At 39.0% G+C, this 10,667-nt stretch overlaps 2 protein-coding genes across 3 annotated transcripts; both read left to right on the forward strand.

The window, feature by feature from the left end:
- The first annotated feature begins 221 nt into the window (after window positions 1–221).
- Window positions 222–9,119, forward strand: LOC122047675 (acetylornithine aminotransferase, chloroplastic/mitochondrial-like). Of its 2 annotated transcripts, XM_042609113.1 has the most exons (5): window positions 222–605; window positions 1,103–1,401; window positions 1,505–1,987; window positions 7,396–7,830; window positions 8,432–9,119. In XM_042609113.1, exons 3-5 carry the CDS (start codon window positions 1,556–1,558, stop codon window positions 8,975–8,977), a joined length of 1,413 nt encoding a protein of 470 aa, XP_042465047.1. In that variant the 5' UTR covers window positions 222–605; window positions 1,103–1,401; window positions 1,505–1,555; the 3' UTR covers window positions 8,978–9,119. The 2 variants fall into 2 exon arrangements, with proteins under 2 accessions (XP_042465047.1, XP_042465039.1); XM_042609105.1 differs by having other exon boundaries at window positions 222–1,401.
- A 932-nt stretch (window positions 9,120–10,051) lies between these two features.
- On the forward strand, window positions 10,052–10,665 carry LOC122043256. The gene is made up of 2 exons (XM_042603833.1): window positions 10,052–10,297; window positions 10,348–10,665. The coding sequence occupies exons 1-2, from the start codon at window positions 10,052–10,054 to the stop codon at window positions 10,663–10,665; spliced, it is 564 nt and encodes a 187-aa protein (XP_042459767.1).
- Window positions 10,666–10,667: the final 2 nt, after the last annotated feature.

A 10,667-nucleotide genomic window follows, 5' to 3' on the forward strand; every position in this document is an offset into this window, starting at 1 on the left:
ATTAAAGATGATGAAAATCTCTAGTGTTCAAGTTGGTGCTCACTAATAAAGGTGGATTGATGATGATGAGTATCTCCTTGTAATGATGAGGATCTACCACTTTGGAGATCTACTCATGCTCAAATAATAAAGTTCTAGGGTTCCAGAGACGAGTTTTAAGGTTTAGCCAAGTTTCAATTTTTGCTATATATATACATATGCTTTACTAGTATTATTCTATCACAATTCTTTAATTTACAAGAATGAGAGATCATGACGAGATCATTCATTCCCCTGCTCTATAAATATAATTATCAGCACCCAAAGGGCTTCTCCATGTATAGCATATCCTTCAATCCCCTCGATCTCGAAGTGATCAAGTTGTGCAAGGTGGAGAAGCAGGGCACATGCAACCCTTGCACCATCACCATCTCTATCGATCGATCAATCGATTTTAGTTAACCTTCTCCGATGACTTTTCTTTCGCCTTTTAAGCAAAGAACAGCACTGTGCTTGCTGGTTCAAGTCAGGCATGCGCCATGCTTCTCCACCATGCACGACCAATCTTGTTCTTCTCATCAAAACTGTAATGCTCACTATCTATCAGTATCTGAATGTTTATAACGGTTAGTCTCATCTTTAAATATATCACTGCAATATAGTTGATTAAATCTTTTTATATTTTGATGTTTCATTGATTTTTGTGGATTTGCATGCCACTTGTTTCATTATTTTATATTGCTTGTAGTGGTGTTTAACATGGCGAGGATGAGGACAATGATATACCTAACATTTGCTTATATATAAATATCTGATGATCAAGAGAAAGCAATCACTTAAACCACTTTGTTTGCTTCTTTGCACTGACATCCTTTATTAATTATTATCGTTATCATCATTATTATTGAATTTTATCTCAAATGTGGACATTCATCGTCCATAGTTATCCTAGTTAACTATGTAGATTGAAAGTTTTGAGCTCTTCCAATAGCAGTTTAACTATTGCAAAGTGATAGAGAGTCAAATATTTGACTTTAGTTGAAAAAATTATTTTGTGAATTAATTTGTAATTTGCTTTGTTATAATTTCTTTAATTAATCGCGCTCGTGTTGTTTGATTCTAGTTTGTGGATCTTTCTGTCAAGGCCCATGACTAGTTGGGCTGCAGTCCGTTGGACCTGTTAGAAGTTTCTAATGGGCCATTAGAGCACGTTTTTTAAACTTGTAACGGAGCCGTTACATGGCACCTAGTGCAATCTTAACACCGTTAGAGAATTAGACGGGGCCGATAAACTTAAACCCTAATTCTTCCATCGACTGGAGTGATAGTTGGTCGTTGCAGTTTCCAGTTAGCAGCAATCACTTTCTTTCTTCGATCGAAGGATCTTGTGAGCTTATCTATCGATCAAACCTTCCTTATCGGGTAATTATTCAAAAAAAAGATTGTTTTTTTAGTTTTTCCTATTGGTTTTCTATCTAATATTTGGCCCGAGCTTGGTTTCCTCTTGGCGACACTCAATTTTCAGGGCGTTGGAACATCAAAGAAGAGTTTTTTTTCCCTCCCCTCCTTGAGAAGCATGATGAATTCTCTACAGACGCTGCACATGTCTCACGATTGTTCATCAATGGATCCGCTTTACGGGTTTAAGTTAGACAAAAGAAGGAGATTCACATTCCGAGCTGAAGTTCCAAAAGTTTCCTCATGTCTTGTTTCGGACAAACAACAGAAAGTGAAGGTGGGATCTGCGAAGCCATTGTCCAGAGCGAGCGAGAAAGTGATAGAGATAGAGAGGAATGTGTTTGTTGGGACATATGCTCGAGCTCCGGTGGTGTTGAAGAGTGGAAAGGGATGCAAAGTTTATGATGTTGATGGGAAGGAGTACTTGGACATGACGGCTGGTATTGCAGTGAACTCACTTGGGCATAGTGACCCAGATTGGATCAACGCAGTGATTGAGCAGGCTAATACTCTTACACATGTCAGCAATGTATACCATTCATTGCCTCAGGTAACGTTAATCTTTCTAGCTTTATCGTCAATCTCTATCTTTCTTAAAAAATTGTAGCGGAATGACAACCAATAGAATGATTTGTTCTTTCTGAGTTAATGCGGATTGATTAATGTCTTTTTATATGATCTCTGCATCCACATATCTACTATACTTTTATTTCAATTGAAATATCTAGTTTCTATGCAGTTATTTTTGTTGGTGCAACATCCCTCAGGTCAAGGTTGACCTGGTTGACCAAGCTGAGTCTTGGTTTGGGTTTAGATGTTTGACAATAAGATATTGATTGAAGAAGAGTCAAGTAGGTCAAGGATGACCGGATACTTGACTGGGAAGTCCTAACTGGGATATCAGGCAGGAGAAAAATCCTGGTGAGTGAAGCCAGGTGAAAGACCTAGTGAGTGAAACTAGGCAATTGGGAAAGTCCTGGTGAGTGAAGCTAGGCAGGAGAAAAATCCTGGTGAGTGAAGCCAGGTGAAAGACCTAGTGAGTGAATCTAGGCAATTGGGAAAGTCCTGGTGAGTGAAGCCAGGCAAGAGAAATCCAGATGGGTCAAGGTTGACCAGACATCTGGTGAGAGTCCAAGTAGGTCAAAGGGATTGACCGGATACTTGGCACGAGGAAGAAAAGTCCAAGTAGGTCTTAGGGAGTGACCGGATACTTGGCAAGAAGAGAAAAGTCCAAGTGGGTCAAAGGGATTGACCAGACACTTGGTGAGCGAGTCCTAGCCGGCGGTGACCGGATGCTAGGTCTTATGTACCAACAAGTCATGGTCGATCGTCCAGATGTTGGTTTAGGGGCTTTGGGCTTGGTTTTGGGCAAAACCAAGGTTGGATTGATCCGTGGATTGATCCAAAGGTTTCGATTGATCCGTGGATTGATCCAAAGAGTTCGATTGATCCGTGGATTGATCCAGCAGTTGGATCGATCCAGAAGATCCGGATCGATCCGTGGATCGATCCGGTGAGTCCCCACGAACAGGATCGATCCGTGGATCGATCAGAGGTCCCAATCGATCGCGATCGATTGGGACGCCTTCGCGCGATAAGTGCTGGATCGATCCGTGGATCGATCCGAAGTTTTTCCAGCGAGGCGCCGGATCGATCCGTGGATCGATCCAGCCTCCCAATCGATCGGGAGCAATCCAATCGATTGGGATTCGACCGTCGCGCTTATAGCTGTTGGCATGCGATTTCTTCAGAGAACTTCACCGATTCATTCCAGATTCATCACAGCTCCTCCCCAGACTCTCTAAGCTTCTCACCGCCAGCTTGAAGGTTCTTGGAGGTTCATCCAAGTCAAGAGGCGAGTTAGACGAGAAGAAGAAGAAGCTAGGGTTTTCTGCATTTCTTGTAAGCTTTTGCTTATTCTTTACTACCCTTTCTTCTTCTTGTCGAGAGTCTCTAGGGCTTCTCCGCCTCCAGTAGTTACCGAAAAGGAGTGTTTTCATAGTGGAGGGTGCGTGCGTGGTGTGGATCCTTGGATTAGTCATCTCCGTTGGAGGTGGATACCAAGTAAACTTCTAGTGTTAGCGTGTTTGTGTTTGTTTATGTATTTTCCGCTGCGCATTCTTGAAGAAACAAGCAACACCGAGCAACGAGCACGCGACGAGCTATTCACCCCCCCCTCTAGCTACTTTTGGTTCTAACAATTTTTGTCATTTATTTATTGCTAATTCAAGATTTTCTCAATTGCTTAAACCTAAGTTTATACTAGTTCACTCATCCATGCCTATAAACTGTCTTCGATTAGCCTACTGCTCTTCATGAGGAACTAAGGGTGGCATAAACCTTCCTGTGAAGCCTTGATGTCCCCTTTAAGGTTTAGCATCCAACTCAGTCGAGTATCATCTTTCATTAATGACATGTTTCCCAATTCCGTCATCATGCCACAATCCATTCAGATGGAACAATTGACCCATTGTCTGTCAGGTCCAACTATTGTTGTCAGCCTAAATCAATAATAGTATAAAAGTTTACAAACACCCTTGATTAACCCACAATTCTATTGTGGAGCTAAATTAGAGTGCCGCAGTATCATAAAAATCCATCTGGCTGGTGATTAATTTTTTTCAAAAAATGTCAATGAAATATTTGTTCCTCAAGTTAATTGTTTAACTGAGTTATAGAAAACTCTCTAAAGCTACACCCAACAACAACAACAACCAAACCTTATCCCACTAGGTCAGGTCGGTTATATGAACCTTTTACGCTATTGAGTTTTATCTCCTACTATATCATCATTTATACTTAAATAAATTTTATCTTGTTTTATTGTTACTAACCAAGTTTTTTTTTCTTCATCTTCCTTGTTTGATATGCATGTTTGTTATAGTTTTGCATCGCCCAACTGGAGCATTTATTGGTCGTCTATATACACGTTCGTACCATCTTAAATGTGTCTTTTGGAGTTTTCATGCAACTTCGACTTTCTTTCTAATGTTCTCATTTCTTATTCTGTCCATTCTCGTATATCCACACATCCACCTTAATATCCTCATCTCTGCAACTCTCATCTTTTGCTGATGTGTTCGAGTCATAGCTCAACATTCAGCTCCATATAACATATCAGGTCTAACCACATAAAACATCTGACGCTCTTCTCCATTTCAACCATCCTGCTTGTATTCTATGTAAGACATCTCTCTCAATCCCTCCATCAGTTTGCAAAAATGATCCTAAATATTTAAAGCTCTCGGTTCTAGGCAACTTGTCATCTTCTATTTTAATAATTATTTCATTATATCTAATACGACTAAACTTAAATTTCATATATTATATTTTTAATCTACTAAGCCTAAAATATTTCCCTTCTAGAGTTTTTCGCAAAATTATAGTTTAACATTTACTCCTTCACGTGTTTCATCTACCAAGATAATATCATCTGCAAACAATATTCACCACGGTACTGTGTCTTGAATGTGCGCAGTGAGTTCGCCCATTATTAGTGTAAAAAGATAGGGATTTAGAGTCGATCCTTGATGTAACCCTATCTTTATTGAAAATACTTCAGTTATTACTCTTGAAGTCTTTACTCTGTTTGTTACATACTCGTACGTATCTTTAATTAGTTCAATATATGTTACGCTAACATCTTTTTTTTTTTAGAATTCTTCATATAATTTCTCTTGAGACTCTATCATAAGTTTTTTCTAAGTCAATGAATATCATGTGTAGATCATGTTTTTGCTCCCGATATTTTTCAATTAATTGTCAACCTTTCAGCTATGAATCAAATTAAATTTTGGTCGCCATGGTCTCCTTCCTTAATCTTTTTTCTATTATTTTTTCTCAAAATTTCATGGTATGACTCATTAGTTTAATACTTCTATAGTTTTCACAATTTTATATGTCTTCCTTATTCTTATATAAGGGAAATAGAGTACTTATCTGCCAATGATCAGACATTTTTTTCGTTTTCAATATCATGTTAAATAATTTTGTAAGTCATTCAATATCTTGTTTCCCTAGGCACTTCCATACTTCTATCGATATATCTAATCCAATGACTTTTTCATTGTGTATCTCATTAAAGTTTATTTAAATTCTGAAGTTTGAATTCTACGATAAAAATTTAAATTTCTATGCTCATTTGACCTACATAAATTACCTAAGTTAAGTTATTCACCTAAACCTTCATTAAAAAGTTGATGAAAATACCTCTTCCACCGCTCTTTTATTTCTCCATCGTTTACTTAATACCCTATTATATTCATCTTTAATATATTTTATTTTGATAAGATCTCTTGTCTTCCTTTCTCTTTTTAAGTTTTTTTCTTGGCTATTGTATATTTTTTTAAAATTTTCCTCATTCTTATAAATATATAATTCATTATAAGCTATTCGTTTTTTCCTTCACTTTTTCTTGTACTTTCTCATTCCACCACCAAGATTCCTTAGTGGTGCATATTCCTTTGACTCACCGAGTACACTCTTAGTTACTATTTTCAACTTTGATACCATCTTATCCTATGTTGTATTAGAATCACCGTATATTTCACCTAATGTTTGTACTCCTACCTTCTCCTTAGATATATTTTGTTTCTCACCCTTTAACTTTCACTACTTAATTTTAAGAGTCGTATATATTTTCTTTCTATTGATATTATGTTTGAGGTGTATATCCAACACTACTAACCTATGTTGGGTAGTTAAACTTTCTCCAGGGGTGACTTTGCAATATTTATAAATCTTTCTATCCTTCCTCAATGTTATTTATTATTTCCACTTTTGAACATGACTAAGTGTTCTTCTCTTTTCTTAAAAAACGTATTAGCTAATATAAGGTTATGCTATCGCAAAATCTAATATAGTTTTTCCTTCCTCATTTCTCGTTCCAAATCTATACCCCCATATACACTCTCGTATTCCTTATTTTTCACTCCGACATGCCATCACCTTCTATTAAAATTATTTTATTTGGCGGAATATTTTGTAATATTTTATCTAAGTCGTCTCAAAACCTTGATTTGGTAGCTTCATCTAATCCTACTTACGGTGCATATATGCTAATTATGTTCATAGTTTCTTTCGCCATTATTATTTTAAGGGCTATAATTGTATCTCCTTTTCTAACTACTCTTACATCTTTATTCTTTAACGAACTATCCACAATAATACTCATTCAATTTCTTGCTTTACTCTTTCCTGTGTACCATAACTTAAAACCTAAGTTCTCTATCAATTTTTAACTTCTCGCGTACCCATTTTATCGCTTGTACACACAAAATACTAATTCTTCTTCTAATCATCGTATATACTACCTCCATTAATTTATCAATGAGGGTTCCTATGTTTCATGTTCTAAATCTTAAATTATTAATTTTCTTATAATATTTGTTATTATTCAACCTATGATGTAAGAACTCTTGCCTATTTAACACTATATCCGAGTTTTCATGGAGATGTAACGGTCCTTGCCGATACGTTACAGTCGGATCCTACAACACGAACTCTTGCATATTTAGTACTACACCCGAATTCTAGAGATATAGCCGTCTTTGTTGATACGTTACAGTTGGACCCTATAACGCATTCCTTTTAGGGAGCAACCTAGCATTAGCACAATAGTTTAATGGATCCATTCATTGAATATTTGTCATAGTTTTAACGTTGGCCGGTAACTTAACGCAACCCTCCTTTATCCGGGCTTGGGACTAGTCATGCCTGGTTCGTCACGGGCGGAGTTCTCTAAAGCTGCAACTATCTGAAAAAAATAAAATAATATTTTTTTTCCAATTACTTTGTTACTGATGATGAAACTGATGTACCAAGCTTATGCATTCTTGTTTGTGACTTCTTTATATTGCCTTTATATATATTTTTGCATGTTGTCAATTTGACTTTTTCTTGACCATCAGCACTCTTTCCCTTTTACTATTTCAATTATTAAGATGCAAAATGATGCAGGTAACTCTTGGAAAGCGCCTAGTAGAGTGCTCTTTTGCTGACCGGATTTTTTTCACAAACTCTGGAACAGAAGCAAACGAAGCTGCTATAAAATTCTCTAGGAAGTTCCAGAGACATTCACATCCAGAGGAAAATTTTCCTGCTACTGAGTTCATTGCTTTCAGCAATAGCTTCCATGGAAGGACACTGGGTGCTCTGGCGCTGACAAGTAAAGAGCAATACAGGCTACCCTTTGAACCTGTCATGCCTGGGGTCACATTCGTAGAATATGGGAATATTAAAGAGGCTCTAAAAGCCATTCAATCTGGCAAAACTGCAGCAGTCTTTGTGGAACCAATTCAAGGTGAAGGTGGGATATTCAGTGCTACAAAGGACTTCCTACAACTACTGCGAACTGCATGTGATGATTCTGGAGCTCTCTTGGTATTTGATGAGGTAAGCCGCTTAGATCATGCGTCTATATATAAACACATATTAAGATGTCCACATGCATCATTTCCTTTTAGAAGGGAAAAAACAGTTACATACTGACAATGCCTTGGGTTGCAAAACTTATTTGTTTGCTCTTTTGTTAAGGTCATCAATTATTCTGCTGAAGCCTTTAGCTTTCTCAGATTCTATATTTTACTGATCACTTGAGCTCATTTAATTCATCTATTAAACTAAGTCAAAGGCATGAAGAAGGTATTCATCTTTTGTAAAGTGTTTTCACCACTGTAATTGTGGGTGTTGTCCTCTAAATATCACTTGCCTGATTCGTCTGTCTTGAAAGATCATCATCCTTCAATCAACCACTGAAATTGTTTGTATCTTCGTACACAAGCAATATTTCTGTCACAGAAGTTGTACAGAAAAGAGAATGTTGCGCTACTAGATAACAATGTTTAGTCAGTGAAACATGTTTGTTCAAGATACAAGTATCATAAATATCTCTTAGCTGACATAATTACTTTTATTTGTTGGTACTTATTCCTCTTGTCTACCTTTTGCCCGCATTATTTTCCAACCGTTCAGTATCTTTTGTTTATGTGCTCAGGTCCAATGTGGGTTAGGCCGAACTGGTCATCTCTGGGCCCATGAAGCTCTCGGCGTGACACCTGATATAATGACCCTTGCAAAACCCCTTGCCGGAGGTCTGCCAATTGGTGTTGTCCTCACCACTGAAAGGGTTGCAGCGGCCATAAGCTCCGGAGACCATGGGAGCACTTTTGCCGGCAGTCCACTCGTCTGTCATGCTGCCCTTGCAGTATTGGATAAAATCCAGAATCCCGATTTCTTGGCCAGTGTAAGCCGGAAAGGACTCTACCTTAAAGGATTACTACTCAAGAAGCTGGGAGAGAACCCTCATGTGAAAGAAGTACGTGGGTTTGGGCTTATTGTCGGAATTGAGCTGGATGTCCAAGCTTCACCACTGGTTGATGCTTGTCGAGACGCCGGCCTGTTGGTGCTGACTGCTGGAAAAGGGAATGTGGTTAGGCTTGTCCCCCCATTGATCATATCGGAGCAGGAGTTGGAATACGCTGTCGAAGTTCTAAGCGCATGCTTGCCTTCTCTCGATGGTAATAGTAATACTTCTAGTTAAATCTATATACAAGTACCTGCCAATAAGAGGGGTGGTGGGTGTTCTTCCCATTTGGTTGGCAATTGTTTGTGTGGAATAATCTAGTTGATGTCTAAATTAATGATCAATCAGTTCTGTATATGAATGAATAAACCGTTGAGAAGATTTGTGTTTTTTTGTTTTGATATTTTTATTTATATTATTTTTATTATAAAAAAATGCATCTATCTTTCTTTTACCTCGTGTTTTTTCTTTATAAAATATCTATATCAAATAATATTGATTCAAATATTTTTTTTCCATACGCCAATAATGTCCGGTCAAATTTATATTTCTAAATGGGAAATAAATTTTAAAATGTTTAAAGTTTTCTAACAATTTTTAGAGTCAAATTATACATATATAGTGGAGCTAGTTAGTATCACTATTGGGGCGTGTTTGGTTCGGGGCTATCGCTAATAACCTTACTTGTTTATTAACGATAATCTTGTTTGGTTTAAGTAATTGATGATTCCTGGTGATGTAACATTCCCGCCACATCAGTAATTAGGGAATAGAACCAGGAATCACAAAACCTTGGAAATCTTAGGGGGCGTTTGGTTTGCGTTTTTCACACTATTTTCTGTTTTCATTTTCTGAGAAAATGAAAAACGCGTTTGGTTTGTGTTTTTCACATTCATTTTTAAGAAAATGAGAGAGCGTTTTCTAAGAAAACGAAAAACGCGGAAAAGTCATTTTCTAAAAAACGAAAAATGCACGTTTTTTAGAAAATGAAAATGAAAATGGAGCAAACCAAACGCACCCATAGGTTTTCTACGATTCCGGGGTTATCAATATTTTTTCCCAAAATTACCCTTCGAATCACATGCGACTTTCCTCAAGGCCGACGCCCTTACCGTCTCCGCCTTCAACCATCTCGTCCGTTGGTACGCCCGGTGCGAGGGCGTCGGTGATGCACGCAGATTGTTCGACGAAATGCCCCAGCGAAACGTCTTTCCTGGACCTCCTTGATGGTCGGCTACGTCCATGCCTCCCCAGTTTCGAGCTTCGAGCGTCGTTTGATGATTCGAGTAGGGTTTGGTGTTCTGCGAGAGCATGGCGGAGAGAAATCTCTTGGCGGATGCATCGAGAATCCTCGACAAAGCGAGGAACTCAAAGATCAAGGGAAATTGCACAGCAGTGTTGGCCGTCGGACTTCGATCGCTCGGCTACGATGCGACCATTTGCAAGTCCCGATGGGATAAAAATCCTTCTTTTCCGGTGGGGGAGCACGAGTACGTCGACGTGGTGGTCGGCGCTGACCGCCTCCTGGTGGACGCGGGCTTCCGGTCGGAGTTCGAGGTGGCGCGGCCAGCAAGACGTACTGCTCCATCATCCAGCTGCTGCCGCAGGTGTTCGTCGGCCAGCCCCACCGACTCCAGCAGATCGTGGCCGTCGCCTCGGAGGCAGCCTGGCAGAGCCTGAAGAAGAACGGTCTCCACGTGTCGCCGTGGAGGCAGCACGAGTACATGAGGACCAAGTGGTTCTCCGCTTACCATCGTGCAGCCGCCGTGGAAGAAGCCGAAGCCAAGGACAACTCTGCCGAGGAAGCGACGACGACGGCAATAGAGGTGGTGGGCTCGCCGTGGACGACGGTGCCAGCGAGGCCAAAGCCGGGGGATAAGTTTCTCACCGGACTTGCTTTGGCCTTGCAAAAAATAAATACTTAATT

This window comes from Zingiber officinale, chromosome 1B (genome assembly GCF_018446385.1).
Source record: "Zingiber officinale cultivar Zhangliang chromosome 1B, Zo_v1.1, whole genome shotgun sequence".
NCBI classification, from domain to species: Eukaryota; Viridiplantae; Streptophyta; class Magnoliopsida; order Zingiberales; family Zingiberaceae; genus Zingiber; species Zingiber officinale.

What these genes read in the sequence shown, in the direction of transcription:
- LOC122047675 (XM_042609105.1), top strand. Translation starts at nt 1,556, where the DNA reads ATGATGAATTCTCTACAGACGCTGCACATGTCTCACGATTGTTCATCA. An exon ending in TATACCATTCATTGCCTCAG is followed by an intron (nt 1,988 to 7,395) that starts GTAACGTTAATC and finishes AAAATGATGCAG; the next exon opens with GTAACTCTTGGAAAGCGCCT. An exon ending in CTCTCTTGGTATTTGATGAG is followed by an intron (nt 7,831 to 8,431) that starts GTAAGCCGCTTA and finishes TTATGTGCTCAG; the next exon opens with GTCCAATGTGGGTTAGGCCG.
- LOC122043256 (XM_042603833.1), top strand. Translation starts at nt 10,052, where the DNA reads ATGGCGGAGAGAAATCTCTTGGCGGATGCATCGAGAATCCTCGACAAA. An exon ending in GCTTCCGGTCGGAGTTCGAG is followed by an intron (nt 10,298 to 10,347) that starts GTGGCGCGGCCA and finishes CTGCTGCCGCAG; the next exon opens with GTGTTCGTCGGCCAGCCCCA.